General features: G+C 35.7%; 2 protein-coding genes across 3 annotated transcripts; one reads left to right on the forward strand and one right to left on the reverse strand.

Moving 5' to 3' along the window:
• The first annotated feature begins 128 nt into the window (after positions 1 to 128).
• Positions 129 to 10,430, forward strand: LOC114150553 (methylcrotonoyl-CoA carboxylase beta chain, mitochondrial). The gene is made up of 12 exons (XM_028027035.1): positions 129 to 277; positions 2,073 to 2,228; positions 3,309 to 3,505; positions 4,230 to 4,408; positions 4,489 to 4,569; positions 5,474 to 5,652; positions 6,342 to 6,552; positions 7,667 to 7,758; positions 8,430 to 8,586; positions 8,719 to 8,841; positions 9,653 to 9,868; positions 9,930 to 10,430. The coding sequence occupies exons 1-12, from the start codon at positions 258 to 260 to the stop codon at positions 10,014 to 10,016; spliced, it is 1,698 nt and encodes a 565-aa protein (XP_027882836.1). The 5' UTR covers positions 129 to 257; the 3' UTR covers positions 10,017 to 10,430.
• A 957-nt stretch (positions 10,431 to 11,387) lies between these two features.
• On the reverse strand, positions 11,388 to 21,114 carry LOC114150554 (retinal Mueller cells isomerohydrolase-like). Of its 2 annotated transcripts, none has more exons than XM_028027037.1 (14): positions 20,965 to 21,114; positions 19,331 to 19,413; positions 18,346 to 18,496; positions 17,332 to 17,439; positions 17,069 to 17,210; positions 16,179 to 16,326; positions 15,904 to 15,976; positions 15,685 to 15,817; positions 14,468 to 14,610; positions 14,271 to 14,400; positions 13,529 to 13,643; positions 12,644 to 12,738; positions 12,395 to 12,506; positions 11,388 to 12,141 (listed from the first exon to the last, which is right to left on the reverse strand). In XM_028027037.1, the coding sequence occupies exons 1-14, from the start codon at positions 21,051 to 21,053 to the stop codon at positions 11,984 to 11,986; spliced, it is 1,680 nt and encodes a 559-aa protein (XP_027882838.1). In that variant the 5' UTR covers positions 21,054 to 21,114; the 3' UTR covers positions 11,388 to 11,983. The 2 variants fall into 2 exon arrangements, with proteins under 2 accessions (XP_027882838.1, XP_027882837.1); XM_028027036.1 differs by having other exon boundaries at positions 15,904 to 15,985; positions 20,965 to 21,113.

The following is a 21,114-nucleotide window of genomic DNA, read 5'->3' on the forward strand; positions in this document are numbered from 1 at the left end:
GAGGTTTTATTTTATTTAATAAAACCTTTAATGGAGTTTCGAAGACTTTAAAATAAAAATATTTGCGTTGTGCCGCTTGTAATTGCAGCTGTTCCGATAGGGGGCAGTGGAGTGCGTCCAGGAATCACCGCTGTCAACAAAGAGAGAAGAAGCGTTTCCTGGCTGCTAGTGGTTATAGTTCAGATCAATGGATCTTGGCGTCAGAATTAGTTTATTAAAGCTGTAATTAGCTGCGTTGCAGCGGAAACCTGTGAAACATGCAGCGTTGCATCTTAAGGTAACGAGAGGAGTCATTATTTGTTTGTAGTGTCTTTAATTTAACATCCGCAGCGAGTTCAGACGACCTTTGGCACACTTTAACATTTTCAGAGATTAGAGTCAAGGCTGTGTTTATCTCTAATTTTTAATGTCAGGGTGATTTAATGTAGCGTTAGTCTCTTAGGTTTTGTGTGTATATTGCTTCCAAAAAGTATTCACACCCGCGGAACTTTTTCAGCGTTTTCTCCTCATGCAAACACAAATTATCGATAGTTTTAAATTATTTATTACGACAGTCAAACATAAAGTAGCACATGACTGTGAAATGGAAAAAAAATTATAGTTTTATTATTTTGTAACCAGGTTGCTATGACTTCTGCCCAGGTCCCTCTTTAAAATGAGATCCAGATCTCAATGGGTTTACCTGGTAAAATAAAGGAAACTTTAAAAAAAAAAAAAAAAAAAAGTAAAATTATTTACTTTTCACAAATTTATTTATTTTTTATTCAAATTTTTATTATGGAACGACAGGGAGGACGTGTATCTCCTCCATTTACAAAAGGTGGTACAGACATTTACTAGCATCCATTCAGTTTAACATATTGGTCCGTACAACATACCCCTTCCTGTGTTTATCCTACCTCCGGGTATTTAGTGTTCCATTTTTTTTTTCCTTCTTCCGCCCCAGACCCTCTCAGAGGAACTGGGAGGAAAAAGAATGAACAAACTGGTACCACGTCATAAAAACTTTCCTGAACTGTAAAACAGTATACATTGAACAGATTAGCTAAAGAACAGTAGGTGTCACCTTATTTTCATTGTTTTCGGATCTGGAGTCCATGAAAGCTTGCCATGGGGTCCAGGATCTTTCAAATCTGTCCTGCTCCAGTTTCAGAGCAAATGTCAGTTCCTCCATCTTGCGAATGTCTTGGATGATGTTTATCCAGTCTTGTAGTGTGGGTGTTTTATCCGTCAACCATTTTCGAGTGATTGCTTTTTTGCTGGCAGTAAGCATTATATAGAACATGTATGTTTTTACTTTTTACAAATTTAAAGTGTTTTAGATACCCCAGTGCAACCAACTACATGCAGAGGCTAACATATTAAAAAAAAACTGTATTGATCCCAAAGGGAAATTAAATGTTGTTACAACTCATACAATTTTTTTTCAAAGAAATGCTGATGGATGTCGGGGAGGAAGGTTCTCCTGTAGCAGTCTGTATTACAGCGACTGTGAAAAAGCCTCTGACTGAAGACACTCTGTTGTCATAAAGCAGACTCATGAAGAGGATATTAGAATAATACAAATTATTTAATAAAAATGTTATCGTCTAAAATGCAACAACAGCATTCATTTAGTGAATGCTTGATCATTTGTTGAATTTGATGCATTTACAGCTAAAAAAAATACTTGTAACATGTAAAAATCTCAGCCCTTCTGACTTATCAATACAGTAACTGACTTACTTTTTGGTTTACATAATAATTGATTGCAAAAGGTGTCTAAGATGAGTTTTTTTATTTATTAAACTATCACTTGAGGAGTTCAGGTAGAACATTTTTACAGACAAGTTTTTTTTCATCTTAAATGAAAAATGTAGATATTTCTGTACAGTTTTATCTTAATTACTGTTCTGAATGTGTTGTTCTTTCAGCAAATGGCCTTTTTTTTTGAGTTAACGATTAATCAATTAGTTGACGATTATGTCAATAATCCATTAATCCAATGAATCATTTCAGCTCTAAAACCTTGCATTGATTTTTGAGATATTTGGTCCGTATTAGTGTGTTTGCTCTCGTTTTGTGTTTCCCAGGTTTGCTGAGCAGCGCCGGCAGTTCTCGGTTCGCTCTGCGGCGGCGAAGCGGAAAGCTCTGCGCAGTTCCTTCCCGGTGCTGGAGCTCCCCCTGCTGCCCATCCAGCGCCACGTCTACGAGGCAAACCTGAGAAACAGCCGCGCCTGCCAAAACAAGTAGGTTCAATTTACACATCACAGTGCATGAAAAATGCTAAATTCCTCATTTATTTACAGGAATTACAGAACTTCTGCAGCAGTACAAACATTTGTTAAGTCAAACAGTTGCATCACCTTCTGTTCACTTCATGGAGATTAGGCTGGACAGTTGTGGAATCAAAACCAATGAGTGTCTGCAGTTACCATTTGACTGAAGGGTGGAAACAGGATGATCTGAAACAAAGTAACATTCACTACCACCTGATAATCTGGTACATTCAGTTCAATTGAGGATGAAAATCACAGAGCAACTTTTAGATGCATCCTTACTCCAACAGACCGGGATCAGCTCTGAACAAGCCTGGTAACGAGCCATTTATTTGATTCAGTGTGTTGGAGCAGGGACGCATCTGAAAGTTGCAGGATGGACTGGACATGAGAAACCCTGCACTAGACTAGCTTGCTTGTTGTTTTTTGTATTTACCCAGAATACCTTGCACTGTTCACCATCTGCTGAACCAAGATCTATGTTTATAGATGGACCAGTTTTGTTTTCTGATCCAAATCAGAGTCAGTGCTCATGGACTCCTCCCCAAACAAACCAGACTTTCTAACAGGTTATAATAGTTTTGGGTTTTTCTTTATGGTTCAGTTTTATTTCGTTGTGACCTTTTGGTTTGTCTAATTCAGTTAGTTTTAATTAGAGTGTTTGTCAAATATTGTTTAGTTTTTATTGTAGTAGTAGTTTTAGTTTTTTCTTACTTTGGTTCATTTTTAGGTACAGAATTAAATTGATTGAGTAATAAATATTCAACAGAAGACAATTTTTTATTCAATTATTGTTGAACAACCAACTGACTGTGGTGATAAAACATTTTCTAGAGTAAGCGCCGTAATTTGCCGACAGCTGATGGAAACCGTTTGTGTGGGGCAAAAATATCAATTTCACATAATCACAGTTTTACCCATTAATTATTGTTTTTATTTACGAAAATGTTTTCTGAATGTCAGTTTTCATTATTTTGTTATTTAGTTAACTATAATAACCTTGATTTTGCAGGACTGAAGTTTGTTTAAATCTCTGTTTTCCTCTGTTAGGTACACGGAGTTACAGGAGAAGGTGAGGCGAGGCGGAGGGGAAAACGCTGTAATCAGACACACACAGAGAAACAGGAAGCTGCTGGTCAGGGACCGCCTCCGCTTCCTGTTGGACGATGACGACTTCCTGGAGCTTTCCCCGTTTGCTGGGATGGGCCTGCCGTACGGCGACATCCCTTCAGCCGGCTGCCTGACTGGTCAGAAACCCCTAGCTGTGTCTTTGGTACTTTAACCTGAATATCCAGCTCAGTCTGACTGGAGCTGCGTTTCCATTCACAATAAAATTTTACATTTTGACGTCGCTTACAACACATAATGCAGTTAGGAATGTAGAGACATTACCAATCCTGACCAGAGGTGGTGCTAGACGAAAGACGAGACAATGAAGAAGAGTCAGCGTGTTGGTGAACTGCAAAGCAGTGGCTGCGGTTAAATAAAACCTGACGACATTTATTGCGTTTTACAATACGAAGGTAAATCTGCTTAATGGAAACTGCGATTTCGAATAAAACTTCTCTTTCTAGATCAAAAGTTTTGGCCTTAGGATGAGGTGATTTTTTCTTGGTGGTATTTTTTTGTTTTATAAAATTTGTGTGTTCAATAGACTTTACAGCAAACGTAGTCTTGAAAACAATACAGTCTTGCATTCTTTGAAACAAACACCCAAAAATTATACTAAAGTGAAAGTAGCTCTACTGGCACAAACCATGAAGAAGACGACAACAGGAAGTAGTTAGAGGATGATAGGCGACATGTTTTTGTTTTTATTTTTAAAAAAGATTTATCATGTGATTTTCATTGTTTCTTATTTAATGCAGGAATATTGACCAAGTTTTGTGTACATTTGTAATGGAAACGCAGCTATTGTTTCTCTCAACCACTTCCAGCTGAATGACCATGTGTGTGTGTGTGTGTGTGCAGGCGTTGGCAGGATCAACGGCCTGTGGTGTGTGTTCATTGCCAACGACGCCACAGTGAAAGGCGGCACAGCGTATCCAATCACGGTGAAGAAGCAGCTGAGAGCTCAGGAGGTGGTCATTCAGAACCGGCTGCCTTGTGTCTACCTGGTGGACTCTGGAGGAGCTTTCCTACCTTTACAGGTTCATTTGATCACATTCAGGTGGATCACACCAACCGTCATGTTTCTCCTAACACCTTTCTGTATCTAATAAATATCCAGTCAGAGATTTTTCCTGATAAGAACCAGGGAGGAAGGACTTTCTATAACGAAGCCATCATGTCTGCCATGAAGATCCCACAGGTAAAAAAAAATATGAATGAACCGATCCACCTTTAACTCCGACACCGATATCTGAGGTTTCGTATCAGCCGATACAGAAAAATAGCTGAATTCAGCTGGATGCATTTCTGGGTTTAAACAGATGAGAAAGTAGGTATTTTATCATTTGAGGGATTATTTTTACGAAATAGTTTTTTATTGACCAGTGACATTTAGGTTCTTAATCTCAACATCAGTGAGTTTCAGGCATCAGACAAGCATTTTTAAAACTTAACAAGAAGAGTTAGTGTTTATTTTCCATCAAAAATATACATTTAAATTCATGGTGGCCTTAAAGCTGCCTTGAGTATAGTTTTAAGTATTTTAAGTGACAATATTTGAAGTTATTTTGATTTTAGATTGTAGTATTTCTTTCAGAGTTGAACGTCCATCCAAAAGGACATCAGGAGGTGGAATATATAAGACACTGCTTAATTACTTAGTGTTACTGTGCAAGGTAAAAAGAAAAAATATCTAATCATTTACTTCAATGTTTATGAGTGTAAAAAGACTTTTGTGAAATTTTTGGTAAAAAAAACAATAATTACTTTATTTCAATGCTGAAGGGGAATTCAAATTAGTTGGATAAAACATTTTTGTGTTGGTAAAATTCAGAACTAAAGGGGTTACAATTTTTCTATTTTTAAAACACAGACATAAATGTACTGAATTACAAATTAATTTGATAACTCTGAACTTAAATACACCAATAGCTTCATTAGCTTGGTCAAACATGTAAAAACAAAACAAAACAACTGTAATTTGTTCAGTCAGTATAACAGCCAATGTAAAATAAATGAAGCTCAAAGTGCTTCACATTATAAAGTATTTTAGGGCTTTTTGTGCATCTTTTTGGTCAATTTAAATGCCGTTATGGGTCTGGAAGGTGGCGCTGGTGTGTGGGTCTTGCACTGCGGGTGGAGCTTACATCCCCACCATGGCAGAGGAGGCGGTGATGGTGCACCGGATAGGAACCATCTTCCTGGGAGGCCCGCCGCTCGTCAAAGCCGCTACAGGAGAGGAGGTGACCCCGGAGGAGCTGGGAGGGGCCCGACTACACGCCGAGTAAGAACAAAGAAGACGACTTCCTGTCGTCTTCTTCAGCATATCTGCCAGTAGTAACATCCGATTGTAGATCTCAAGGCAAACAAAGAGTTTCCATCGCAGTTTTGTGAAATACATCCATTTCCATACGACTCATCTTAGCACAAAAACGTTTGATCAAAAAACGTGAATTTTTCTCTAAATTGGCAAATTTCTATTAAGCAAATTAATGGAAACACAGCTACTTTTTTGCATCACATATGATCAACAGCCGTATGTTACTACTGCCGGAAACGCAGAAGAAGATGACAGGAAGTGGTAGGAGGATGATTGTCTATTTATTTGGATAATGTGCAGCTTTCAGCATCGCACAGTTCATAAAAGGTTGTGGCAGCTCTTCTGTAAAATCACCAAAATGTTGCAAATGTATCCGCGCCAACGGCTGAATAAACCGCAGACGTCTCATCGGACGGCTGAATTATGAATATATTTCATCTATTTACATTCCTCACAGCCATGATTTTCAACGACTTATTACGTGAAGAAGCTTAATTTAAATTAAATTTTAATTTAATTTCTTATGTAATGGAAACACCACAATTGCAAAACTGTGTTGTTGTTTTTTTTGTAGAATATTGACAAAGACATTTGTAATAGAAACGCAGCTACAGAACTGATTGAGGCTATCTCTGATTGCTGCTTCGTTTTAGGGTGAGTGGGTGTGTGGACCACTTTGCGTGGGAAGAGAAGGAGGCATTTGATCACACGAGAAACATCATCTCCACCCTGAACTTCCACCTGCCTGAGGAAGAGGAGGAGGACACGGCGAAGAGGAAAGCAGCAGAGGAGCCGCTGCACAGTTCAGAGGAGCTTCTGGGGTTCGCTCCTCGGAGCTACAGCCACACTCTGGATGTGAAGATGGTAACGACTACTTCTAGATTACTGATTGATCTTATTGATTAACTGATAAGCTGCCATTTTCTTAAAAACCTGAGTTTTCTCTTGTATCAAGAGGATTGACTGTCTTTCCATAACATAAAGGACTGTGTTTTTAGTAATATGCCGAATTAAAAAAAATCTGTTGTATTAAATATTGACTGAATAAACACAAACATTTGGATTTCTCACATTTTTAAACTTACCCTAAACTTGCACTTTTATAAAATAAAGAGGTTAATAAAATACCCAAAAAGTAAGAGTACCACTCAACATATTTTTACTCTAGTAAAAGTAAAATGTAGTTGTCCAATTAATTACCCAAGTAAGAGTAAAAGAGTATTTGGTGAAAAGGCTACTTGAGTAACTATCTGATCAAAAAAATAATTATATTTAAAAAGTACATCATTAGATGGACAAACATCTAGATCTATAGTATGTGGAAATGTAGGTATTTTAAAGACCATAAATCAGTTTCTTTCAATATAAAACTAACAAGAACTGTAGGCGTGTATCTGATAAAATGCAATAAAACAGGGATTAAGTTGCTGAACAGAAAAATAAATGATGAAGAGAATACAATATGTTTAACACTTACTCCTCCGCCATGAACAGAGATGTTCATACAGAAATACAGTTTGCTCTTCTTGACGGATTGCTAAAACTTTGCTCCATGAAGTTCTTTAAATTCACGACAGCTCTCAAAAATCCACGTTTCTTACTAAATTTCATTAAGGTGAAACTTCGGGAATTTGTCGAGTGTTTATATTTTAAAACAGAACCGCATAAAGTCCATTTTGCATCCCACATCGGATTCCGTTTGGACCGTTTCTCTGTACCGATCTGGTGAAGCGCCGCCATCTTGTGTCAACGGCTTCGTCTAAGTATGACCAGCGGCGCCCTCTGTTGGATGGCGGGCAAATTACAACACTTAAAGCAAGCTCAAAGGGCCGTTAGTAGTGAATCGATAATCAATTGGAGCTAATTTCAATCTAATAAACCATTAATACACTAAAACATTAAATAGTTTTTTAATGCAGCCTGAGCTTCTTCAGAGCGGTCCTGATCTGACCAAGTTGCGTTTTTGTTTCCCGCTCAGATTGTGAGTCGACTGACAGACGGGAGCCGCTTCCAGGAGTTCAAAGGTCGATACGGAACCACACTCGTAACTGGTTTTGCAAAGATTCATGGGTAAAAAAACAACCACTACTATATTCATATGTAATACATTGCTATAACAAAAATTCTTACTGAGTATTTTTGGTCTAGTTTCTAATTGAAATATCTTAGTACACTTGAAATAAGACAAAACTAACAGTTAAAGCAATAAAAAAAAAGTGATTGAGTTTGACATTTCTGAGTCTCAAGTCAAAAATATTCAACTTTTGAAGTCAGAAAACTCAGAAAAAATTTCTGAAATCTCAAAATGTCAGAGTTTTTTTCTAGCAAATTTTTTACATTTCAAATTAACATATTTCCTTGGGGGGTGAAAAAAAACAATATTTTAGCTTATTCTCAAAATTTCAAAAGGAGATTTTTTGGCAGAAATATCTACCTCCATCTTTTAATATTTACATTTATCCTAATATGCCATCATAAATTTAAACACCTACTTTATTGTGTACTTTTAATTTATTGCCACCACAGATACAATGTTATAAAAATGTGTTTATTATTTATCTAAATGGTACTAAAGAGGCAAAGAACTTCTCATTTTGACCATATAAATAACTGTTTTAATCATATCTTCTGCTATTTTCATCCATAACAAACAATATTCTTCTGTCATATTTTATTTCTCTATTAAGGCTTTAAAGTCTGATTTAAAGTCTGATTTTGTATGTTCTTTTTTATGTTTTTAGCCACCTGGTAGGAATAGTAGCCAATAATGGAGCGCTAACATACGAAGCGGCGCTGAAAGGAAGTCATTTCGTCCAGCTGTGTGACCAGAGAGACGCACCGCTGCTTTTCCTCCAGAACACGGCGCCTGCAGCGGCGCTAACGCTTTCTGCCGCACAGGTAAAGGCAGCCGAATAACGATTTGTTATCTCCATGACAACAAAACTTACACAAACAAGTCATTAAAAATTGTAGACATGAGGAACTTGTAAAGCGATGTATTTTAGTGATTCTTCTATAATTTTCTGACAGGCAGAAACGAACAGCAACCGTCTGAAGGCTCAGGGTTCGATGATGTCAGCGGTGGCCTGTGCCTCTGTCCCAAAAATCACCGTGGTGATTGGTGGTTGCCATGGCGGCGACAGTTATGCCATGGTGAGCAACTCTGTTCTTTTCCCTTTGTTTTTCTGTTTCTTACTGTCTGTATCTTCAGTGATTTTATGTTTTAAATAACATAAAATTATTTAATTATATTGAGCTAATAGCTGCCATAAAGTTTGTTTTAAACAACAAATAAATATAAATTCAACTGAAAATACAATTTGAAAACTAAAGCAAAATTAAAGTAATTTGAAAAAGATTCTAAACCACTATTCAGATTCAAGGCTCTTTTTCCACTTTCAAATATTTTTCTGTATAAAAATTGTTCAGTTTAAAGTTTTTTACTTTTCAATTTTAAAATAGTTTTAATTTCAAAATTGTCTTTTTTCAGTATAAAATTATTTGTTTAAAATCTTTAGTTTCCAGTGTGAAAACTGAAAACTAAAACCAAGAGTATGAAATTAGTTAAAGTGTTCAGAAAATTATTTTGAAATTGAAAAAGATTCAAAATGTAATTTCTTTTACTTAATTTTTTTTCCAGTATAAAAATTGTTTCACAATTAATTTCTCAATTTTTTAAGTTTCCAGATTAAAAGTAATTTTTCATTTTCAATTGTCAGTAAAAAAAAAAATTTTGCAGTTTCAATATTTTTAATTTTCCATTTAAAAATTTTTTTTTCACTTTCAAATCTTTTTTTTCAGCATAAAAGTGTTTTTTCAGTTTAAAAAATGATAGTAAATAGAAGGGGTCCCAGGACTGAACCTTGTGGTACCTCACATGTGATTTCTGTCTGCTCTGATGAGAAAATAGCAATTGACAACCAAAACAATGAAGCTCAACGTCTTCTTTCCTGTCGGTCCTCAGTGTGGACGGGCGTTTGATCCCAACTTCCTGTTCCTGTGGCCCAACGCCAGAGTGTCGCTGGCGGCGCCGGGTCACGCCGACTCGCTGCTACCTGCCGATACCAAACAGGAAGAGGAGAAGAAGCTGAACGAGAAGCTGGAGGAGGAAAGTTCGGCCTTTTTTTCCTCTGGCAGGATGTGGGACGACGGAGTCATTCTGCCTCAGGAAACCAGGAAGGTAAAAATACTGAATTATCATATAAATTAATCCAGAAGTCTGATTCTCTTTTCCTTCGCAGGTTCTCAGAGACGCTCTGGATATTATCAAACAACAGCGCCACCAGCTGTCCACAGAGAAAAAACAGCCTGTGCTGCTGCGGATGTAGACGCCTTCCTAACACTCCTGGTTTTCTGAGATCTGGATCCTGTTTTTAAGGGTCATCATGACTCACACTTTAATGCAGCAGACATTATTTCACTTCAGGAGATCCTGCAGAAAAAACTTCAGGGATGCAGAATGTCATTTTTACATTTTTAAAATCCCTTTTTTCTTCTGTGTGCAGCATAACATAAATATGCTCTAATGTGAGTCTGCAGTTTGGAGCCTATAGATTCATCTTTATCTTTACAAAACCAAAAGTCCTTAACTGTTTTATTCCTCTAAACTGTATTTTGAAGTACTGTGTGTCTAAAAACCCTACAAACTATTAACCTGTATCTGTTTAATCTTTCTGTAATTAGAAATGTCTAAAAAAATTACTTATGCTTGTTTGTATAACATAAAATGACTGGCTGCTAAACTGGTTTCTAGTTATTACACTGCTCTGCAACATTTATCACATCACTACAATGGCATATTAGGAAAAACAGAAAAAAAGGAGTAAATTTCAGCCAAAAAACATTTTGGAAAATATTTTGGAACCAAAAGTCCAAGATTTGAGAATAATCTCAGAAATTTTCTAGAAGAAAAAGTATTCTGAGTTTCAAAAGTCCAAAATGTGTAAGAAAAGTTTCTGGAACTTTAAGATTAATCTGAAAAATTTCTCAGTTCCAAACACACACACACACACACACACATATATATATATATATATGTGTGTGTGTGTGTATGTGTGTGTGTGTGTGTGTGTGTGTTAATCACTGAAGAAAGAAACGACACAAAGACACCACACTTTTCAGTTTTAAACAAACTGTTTATTTGACATATCATACAGTTAAGACACATAAACAATTTGTATCCATTATATAAAATGTATTAAACTGGAATGTTAAGTGTTTATAGCAGAAATTGCTCTGAAATATGATACCAACATGCTTTTTTTTGTCCTCAAACAATGAAGGAAGAGTAAACTCCAACACACGGAGGAGGCGTGGAGAATAAAGCAGATGTGGATTCAGTAACAAACTAAAATAACTTCAATGTTTGATTGAAAAGACAGGAAATAAAAGCACAGGAACAAAAGGACCATGAGGAAGTGGTGAGTCTAATTGACAGAGGCAGCATCAGCTGTATTGGTAGCATGATTATGATGAGCTAATCTGCTAATAATGGAGCTAATTTTTTCCTCCAGTATTTGATAACCATATCTAGAACACAGATGTAAAATTTTATTCAACTGAAGGGTTATAAATCAGCCAAGTACATTAGTGCTCCAGAATTTATCTGGAAAAAATCATTTAGGGGAAGATAAAAGTGCTAAATGTTTTCAAAGTTAGCAAAAATGCTAAAGTGCTAACTGAAAAACTAGAATTTTTTAAAAATCATATACACAAATACAAATGTAAGAAAATGTTTCCCAGGTTTTGTGTTTTTCTCAATGAGTTTCTATGTTATGTAAAATTCATGGTGAACCCTAATGCTAAGAAATGCATTGAGATGATTGTAGAACATAATTTAGCATTTTAGGAGTCTGAAATTATCCAATTTTCAATGTTTTTATTCATTTATTTATTTTCCATTCTGCACTTATGCTTTTAATTTCTCATCTGTTTCCTAATACTTATTTGTATTTGCATTACTGCCTTGCTTGTAAATCTTTAAATAAAAAAGAAAAATTAGCTTTACTTTTAGCAGTTTAGCGGAAATATGCCTACCGCTGACAACAAAGCTAAAAGTGAACTAAAAAACAAACATAACAGGCTTGAAATTGTGCCTTTTAATTTCCAAAGCCAGTAGTTTTTCTTTGATTTTGATTACATGAAACAAAAAATTAATAACGTCCTGCTGCTCTGTAGCTTTAAATCCGTGTCATTACTGAAACCTTAGCAGTAACCAGAGTGGTATTTGATTTAAAAACTGTTCTGAATGTATCACTATCATCAATAAGTAGAAAACGGGGATTAACTGGTGAGTTTAGGGTGAAGGAGGAGGTTTGTACATCCCGTGTAAAGTGACAGGGATGACGGTGTTGACTTCGGCCCGAGCTAGCTCCGTTAGCATCATGGCGTCCAGAACCAGCAGGAAACCTGGTCTCTCTGCGCCCGGCTTCACCACAACACTCAGCAACACGCCTGCAGAGGTCAGACAGACGATTAACATACTGTCGTAGTTTGGCTGCCATCCAGTAGATGGCGCCAATGGTCAGCGCAACCACCTGATACACCCTGAAATAATAGTAGTAAATAAATAATGACAGTTTTAAAGCAAAGTTGGACTAAAAAATGTCATTACAAGAGCATTAAAAGTGTCAGCTTTCCATTATTTGGTTAATAATTACACCTTTAAAGCAAATCTGCATTAGAAATGTCATTAACTTAAACTTACCTTCGTCTTCCTTCGTGGCTCCAGGTGTGGGAACAAACAGCGGCTCTGATGGGTAACAGTCCTCCTCCTGCCACACCCACATCTCTTTGGTCTGGACGTTCAGCTTGACGATCTGAGGCAGAAACCAACAGAAGGTAACAAATCTGTGAGTGAGTGTGTGTGTGTGTGTGTGTGTGTGTGTGTGTGTGTGTGTGTGTGTGGGTGTGTGTGTGTGCGTGTGGTGGGATCCACTCTCTCTCTCTTCCCTACCCTGTCAGGGATGAAGTGGTTGAGTCCGAGGCCGTATGCGAATGAGTATTTCTTTCCACAACACTTGGAGTAGTTAATCTGTGGAAACTCGAAGGCTGAAAAAGACAAAAGGGACATAAAAAAACAAACAACAAAACACAAAATCATTCTTATAAGATTTTACTTTGTTTTAGGGTGTTTTTTATCACGTTAAATCTCAATAAACTGATCCTGGCCACACCCCCAACTCAACGTTTACACTCGCATGTGAAAATGGCTGCAAACAGATGCGCTACTATTCAACTGTACATTTTTGAAAAGCAGAAGTGGGTCCTCCTGCACAACTAACAAGAATGCATCAAGTGGTTTCTGGATGGGAAGTCAACAACAAAACACTTTCTTTTCCAGCAGCCATTGTACAGAGCATACAGCAGTGAAACTAGCTGACCAAATGTGCTGGAACTCTGCTGGGGTTGCTAGGTAACAGTTTAGTGCCAGTGGCATGTGATTTTACGTTTGGAAGGTTTTTGAAACGGCTGATTTTCAAACACCAAAAAGCATTAACTTGTTGCTATTCAGACTGTTTTTAGAAGCTGTTAAAACCAAAAAGGAAGAAAGAATATGTGCAAAAATGTGACATTTGCATAACAGGTCCCCTTTAAAATACTAACACATTTCTTCCCAAGAGCAAAAACTGTCAGCTTTCCTAAAAAATACAATTATTAAATCATATTTCTTCACCTTTAAATTTTAATATATATAATATATAATATATATAAATATTATAATAGTTTTGATTCAGTAGTTTTTATATCTCTTTTTTCATAATTTTATTGTATTCATCAACTTTTCATTAGATGAAAAGTTGATGAATACAAGTTGATGAATGTGTGTGTTTCTGTTCACCCTGTCTTGGTCCAGAGAACAGAACTTCAGGCTCCAGCCAGATGGATCCGTCGCTGTGGAGGACGGCGGTTGCTGTCGTGTAGGACAGAGACACGAGGTTTCGGCCTTGTTCTTCCTGAACAAACACAAAAAATAAAAAATAATAAAAAGTTTTCAACTTTTCAAACTCAGAAATTTTCTAGAAAAATCTTTAACAAAAAAAAAGTGAGAACTTGAGGACAGGAAATGGAACAGCTGTGCAACAGACTTCAAAATAAGAGCATGACTATGTATGTGTAACTGAAGTGTTCTCAGTTGTTTACCAAAACTTCAACTTCAATCTTCAAACTTCAACCAAATGAAAGTTTACAAAACAGCCAAGGAAATGAGCAGTTTAGGATGTTTTTTTTGAAAATGTATTTAGGGGAAGATAAGTGCGCTAAACATTTTCATAGTTAGCTAATGCGCTAAGCTAAAAATAATTATTCTAAACAATATGTGAACAAAATAAAACAAGGATAATAGTGAACAACACATTAACACATAAATACAATATTTAAGGACATTATAAAATATATGGTTAATGTAAAATATAATTTCAATTGAAGTTAGCACTTTAGCATTAGCCTCTGCTAAATAGTGCTATAGCATTAGCGTAAGTATGTGTCATGATTTGTGCTTTATGATTAAATGGTAGAGGTGTTTTTAACAGGATAAAATGAGATTAGGATTAGCAGCGGAAAATGATCGTTTCTGCTCTCACCCTGTGAATATCCAACGGCAGAACGTATCGTCTGACCTCCGGCTGAGGCGCACGCATCGCCGCTTTCTTCACCTCCTCCCACTCCTGCCTTAGGTTGGCCAGGTACAGGTAGTTGTACACAAAATCATGTCTGGAAATACGAATAAAATATCAGTGTTTCTATCAACAAATAGAGATACCCGGAGCTTCTCAATTACCCTTTCCATGTGCAGAGGTCGACCACGATGAATCCCTGGTCTTCGTAGGCGTTGATGTGGTGAAACAGGTTGAAAGCCGAGGTTCTGAATTTGTGGTTTGTCATGTAATCTGCAGGATCCTTAGTGGCCAAGTGGAACCACGTCTGCAGCAAATAAACACTAAATGATTCAAAGGAATGGAAAAAAAATCAACGTTTTGATGTTTTATATTGTAGAGCAGGGGCGTAGCCACGGGGTTGGCTGGGGGGTCCACTATCTCCGCTTAAAATCTGATTGGACGGCCCAATCAGAGGTCCTGATCAGTTTGTTCATGTCAGACCAGACATAAGTTAGCACTTTGTCCACATGTCGTAATTTATGTACGGAAGACGATTAGGGCCACAGAATAAAATTTGTTTTTTTGACATTTTCTCATAGCTCTGACTTTTGATCTCAGAAGATTAAAGGCAAAATTCTTTTTTCCCAGTGGGCCTAATCCTTTTCCATATTTCTGTTATCAGTATTAGGGTCATTGTAGATAGAAAGAAGAGAGAAGGAGTAAATTTCAGCCCCAAAAAATTTAGGAATTTTTTATAAAAAACTTGGAAATTTCTGATTTAGAACATGTGAAAAAAATTTCACTTTTGGAATTTAAAAAGTTGAAAATTTTCTATTTCCAAATTTTTCCTAAATAAATCTGAAGTGAATCTTAAAATTTCTGAGTTTTTATTACAAATTTTCAACTTTCAAGCTCAGAAATGTCCAAGTTTCTTCTTTAAAATTTCTGTGAATAATCTCAAAATTTCTTAGCTTTTATTGCCAACTTCTGACTTTTTCAAACTCTAAAATTTCCAAGTATTTTCTAGTAAATTTTTGAGAAGAATCTCAAATTTTCTGAACTTTTAATTGCAAATCTGCAATAAAAACTCAGAAATTTCTGTGTTGTTTTCAGAAAACTTCTTGAATTAATCTAAAAATGTCTTGGAGGAAATTTCCACCTCCTTTTTCTGTTTTGGCCCATTACTCTGTCGTACTGTAACAAACAAATCTGATGCATAGTTTTCACATGCCAAACAGATCCCTGTGTTTAGTTTGGGTAAAGAAATTGTTTTGCTAAAATATTTAAATTTTAGTACACCACCATTGTTCTGTTTGTGCCCCTGCTTGGCCCCCTAAAGGTAAAACTCTAGGGCCGCCCCTGCGTGAGTGAAATTCGGACGCTGACTGTCCGTCGTTACCCCCATGTTTTCGTTGGATTCAAAGCAGTCCATGTACGTTGCTCCTCTGACGCTCCAAGACGACAGAAACTTGAGCAGGTTGATCTTCACCGGCTGCTCCACAAACACAAAGTAGTTCTCAGTCATACCAAAACTACGGAGAGAAAAACAGACCAAAACAGACTGATTTAAACTGATGAAAAGTAAAAGAAAAAAGTTTTCTGGAGTATAAATGTGAACCTGTGGATGTATGAAGGCTTTAATCTTTCACTGCTGGGAAGTTGGACCACAACTTGGGATTTCTCAATGGGATCTGATTTATCTAAGGACAAAAATCAGATTTTACTGATATTTATTTTGCTTCGTTTAATTTTCTACTTTATTTTCAAACAGAGTAAATTTTTCCTGTTGAAAAAATGTATTCTGACAACACAGATTGACCTACAGACCATAGCTTTTTGATGTGACAAAGAGGCCCACAACACGTATTTCACATGTGTCTCTGCGTTTCCCACCTTTCTGTGCCGGCGGGATCTTGACGATGTTGTACGCCAGACTCATGTTTTTGCCGAAGCAGTTTCCGATGTTGTAGAGCGAACCGTCTGCGTCAACGTGGGGATGCGCTGTGACTCCGTTAATGGACAGATATTTACACAGATCCACCTGGGAAACAAATTAAGAAAATCACAAAGAAAACACCTGGTATCAGTTTCCCCAAATTTATCAGGTGGCGCCTGGAAAGTTACACAATACAAAAATTAACAGCAATATTTTGGTTTATTTAGTCTGTCATAGGGGGGAAAGTAGAGGTTTAATTTTCTAAATTATATTTTACCATGTTATTCACACATTTTTAAATGTTGAAGTTCCAAACTAAATACTTTAATTTGCAAATTAAATATTAAATATTTAGTTAGGAAGCTAAATATATATCTTGCAATCAAGCTAGCTAAATGTTTAGCTATGTAGCTAAATATTTGGTAAGCAAAATAAATATTCAGCTTAAAATTAAATATTTAATTAAGAAGCTAAATATTTAGCTAGCAAGCAAGATAAATATTTCAGTCAGAGCTAAGTATTTATCTTGTTATCAAGCAGATAGTAAATTTAATATTACTAGGTTCCTAGTTAAATAATTTCCCAGCTAAGTATTTAGCTAGGAACCTAAATATTTTGTTAGCAAGCTAAATATTCATCATACAGTCAGTCTTCAGTCAGAGACATCTTCAGATTCGTTGGAAGACTGACTGCTTGTGGAGATCTTTCTGCCTCCAGCATCTCCATCCAGAACGACTCTTTGAAGATACGTGGATGAAATTATTTCTGACATTTGATTTTCCTTTGGAATAAATAAAGTATTTGTGAACTGAATTGAATGATCTCAGGTAAATTCCAACCTTCTTACCTTCTTCAGTGTCTCCAGTGAATCTGGATCCACTTTGGTGATGAAGTTTGTTTCTGTGACGGCATAAAAATCCTCGCCGATCGGATAAACGTTTACTAAGCAGTTATCTGTCACTTCGATGCCTCTGAAGTACGTAAAGAACCTGAACAGACACAATAAAATGGATTTAAATCCAGCTTTAGACCTATGTTGTGCCTAAGATGCTATTAATTAAATGAATTATTTGTGTTAACAGCCAGGAAAACATTAACTGTCAGTTTTACCTGGAGAAAATGTTTTTGCAGGGGTCTGGATAGGCAGTGGTGCCGAACTCTGTGATGACGACCCGGTTTTCTGTCATGGCCCGAACATAAGCATCCGTCCTGATGAACCTGAAACAATGATTACAAACTTACCTGTAAAAATAACCAGCAAAGCTGCAAACATAAATTCTGCACAAAAACAACTCAAAAGCTTCACATGAACATAAAAAGAAACTTTTTATTTGCAGAGATTCTTTGAGTTATTGTTGTGGTTTATTGTTTTAGTCAGAATCATATTTATTTGTCTAGATTCTGGAAACAAACCAGCGTAAAGAAACTTTAGAGGAAATAAAATATAACGAGTAAAACGGCTATTAAAGATAAAAAATGGTACATGTTCATAAAAAAATCTGAAACTATGAGAACGATGTCAAAAATGTTCTAGACAAAACATGGAAATTTTACAATTTTACAAAAACGTCCAAGAAAAAACTCAAAATCTTTAGATTAATCTGAGAAATTTTCTAGAAATGAACATGGAAATATTTGAACTTGAAAAGTCAGAAGTTTGCAAGAAATAAATTTTAAAATAATCTCAGAAATTTTCTGGAGAAAAAACAAGAAAGTTTCTTAGTTGGGAAAGTAAAAAAAAAAAAGAAGCTGGAATCTTCTAGCAAAACTTGGACATTTCTGAGGTTAAAATGTGAAAAATAATTTCTGAAACTCAGAAATCTGCTTATTGTTCTGGAAGATTTCTGAGATTAATTTCAAAATTTCAGAGTTTTTTTCTTGCATATTTTTGACTTTTCAAGCTCAGAAATTTCAAAGTGTTTTGATTCATTTCAAAATTTCTGAGTTTTGTTTCAAGAAAATTATAAACTTTTGAAACTCATAAATCTCCAGGTTTTTCTAGAAAATCATTAAGGTTTTTGGCAGGAATTGTGTCCCACAGTGACCCTAACATGCAGCCATAATGTATGTATGCTTATGTACAGGCAGCAGCTGAACATTTTTAAATCTGCGGTGCATTCTTACTTTCTGAAGTACGTCACCTGATCACCCTTCAGGTCAAACTTGTGGATCAGAGCTTGTCCGTCAAACAAATGGTGGAATGGTTCGTCCCCGATCTCGAAAAGACCCGGACCCATCCGTAGGAGGCTTCCTCTGAGCCACAACGGGAAAACACCTGAGGGGACAGTTCATCAAAATCATCTGATTATGACATAACACGCGTTCCTCCATAATTTATTGTCCTTATATCGACTCTTCTGATCTTCCGTACTTCCTCCTGTTGGATTGAATGTTTATATGGCAAGTCGATTTAACATAAAATTGGTTACAATCCAGATATCTGAAAGTGGTTCATGACTAGACATTAGTAAATTAAGATATTGCTAATTACATTTTGACTGCCATAAATGATGTCAGATTCACTTTTAATTTGTATGTAAGATTTAATTCAAGACACCTAATGAATCACTGAATGAAGATTTCAAATGTCAACAATTAAAGTAAATTAAAGATATCCGACTTTTTGTTCTGATTGGTAAAAATTCTAATTCAAGATATCTTTAATCTATTTTTTAGTACTTCGATATATTTTATAAGTCAGTGACAATACTTTGAATTAGCTTTCTGTTTAGTCAAAACATCACAGATTTATGTTCCATTTTCAAATTTCCATAAAGGATAAAAAAATTAAAATTGTCATTTGAGATGAATGTAATTGAACATATCATGAATTATTATTCTTACCTGTCAGAATCTAAATGTAGAGATATTAAGTTACCATTCTGGACATATCTAGAGTATAATTACAGATCATCAAACAAAACAGATTTTATGATAAAACATATTTCTACATATTTTAGCAACAGACATTTCTACAAAAGTGGCAAAAATACAATTGCCAGTGGGCATAAAGTCCATTTTAACAGCTTGTTGAATAGCTGAAGTTAGTAAAGTTTGTTTTTATGTTTATAGTTGTTAATAAATAAATCTGTTTTTGTGTTGTTTTTACCAGTTATTTCTGCAGAAATCGGCTCATTTAGTTCCTCCACCGTCTCAAAGATCTTCCGGTAACCTGCAGCAGGATGTTCCACTCTGACAACAAAGTTGAAACCACATTGAAAACATCAAACCTCAAATATAACTAAAGGATTAAATCATGTGAATTTATGTAAGTGAGATCATTTTGATTTTCAATTTTTAATAAAATTAGAAAACATTCAAACTTTATTTCTATATGGTCAAAATGTATAAAGTTTTGTAGAAAGAGATGAAGATTTTATAACAAAATGTGGAAAAAGTGAATACTTTTAAACAAGCTGACAACTGAAAATGTATTTTTATGTGTAAATGGTATTGAGTAAGTTTTGGTGCATTATATTGATTCACAAATCATAACTGTTTACAGTTCCCATCAGTCCTGGCAGCTTCACAACACCAGCTTTCAATTTGTCCTTCTACACCCATTTTACATTCCTTTGTTAGTCCAGACTTTCCATCTGATTTTTCTCCTTAATCTTCCTTTTAAAGTTTTACAATCTTCTTTTCTCTATTAAATGTTTTGGAGAAACTTCTCATCTCGCCTGCAGGTTGCTCTCTTCTGTGGTTTTCAACATTAAAAACAGCTTTTTAAAAGTTTTCTTTATTATCTTTGGAACTGTAAAAGCTGGAATGGTTAGGCTGTTTTTCCAAATCTGGGAAACTTTCCATCTCCTCTCAACACTGTAAAAACAAAATGTATTTTTGGTCTAGTTTCTAATCTAAAGCAAATATTTTAGTACACTTGAAATGAGACAAAACTAACTTGAAAGTAACTTTTCAGCTAGAAATAGAAGCTTGTTTTAAGTCAATAATCCCTTAATATTGATGAAAAAGTTCTAGTTCCACTGGCAGATTATTTCACTTATTTTACAGATGACAGGCCTTGTGCCGTTACCTAGCAACCACAGCCAGGCCCAGCCGGTTACCTAGCAACCGAGTTCTAGTTCCACTAGCAGATCATTTCACTTAATCCAAGACATTTTACCGATTTTATAAGTGAAATAATTTGCCAAGTACTTTTTATTAATACCAAGGAATTACTGGCTAAGTTGCTAAATGTTGCTGAAAAGTTATCGGTAAGTTTGTTTAGTCTTATTTCTAGACATTTGTACTAGAAACTTGAAGAGGATACTTAAGATTTTGTGTTTTTTCAGTAAAATGTCTCTGGTTTCATTTCAGAAAACCAAAACATTTCCATACCAGAATTTAATCTGCACCAGAAAAACACAAAATCTTACAAAGTTTTATTGATTTAGTTTCTAGTGCAAGTATCGTACTACAGTGGAATTAGGACAAAACTAACTCAGAAGTAACTTTTTGTTCCACTGGCAGATTATTTCACTTTTAACGAGATTTTTAAAATAATCTGCCAGTAGAACTAGTACTTTTTATCTATATCAAGTACTTGTACACTTAAAACAAGCTACTTCTGGCTGAAAAATTATTAAGTTAGTTTAGTTTTATATCAAGCGTAATAAGACATTTGGTAAGATTAGGTGTTTTCTTTCAGTAAAACGTCTCAAAAAGCTAAAACATTTCAACATCAGAACTGACTCTACCGTTTTCTCTCTATTTTCAGAGTAAATAATGGAAATATTTCCTCACCGGCTGACCATGTTGTTGCTGAATCTCCTCCTGGACTCGCCGACTGCTTTCAGAAGAGACTCTGGTTCGGATTTAAACCACACAAACATTTCCTGCTGCTCCCCAATCCTTCCTCACTCCTCCTCTTCTTCTCTTTTTTCCTTTCAAGCC

This window comes from Xiphophorus couchianus, chromosome 9, assembly GCF_001444195.1.
Source record: "Xiphophorus couchianus chromosome 9, X_couchianus-1.0, whole genome shotgun sequence".
Taxonomy (NCBI): Eukaryota; Metazoa; Chordata; class Actinopteri; order Cyprinodontiformes; family Poeciliidae; genus Xiphophorus; species Xiphophorus couchianus.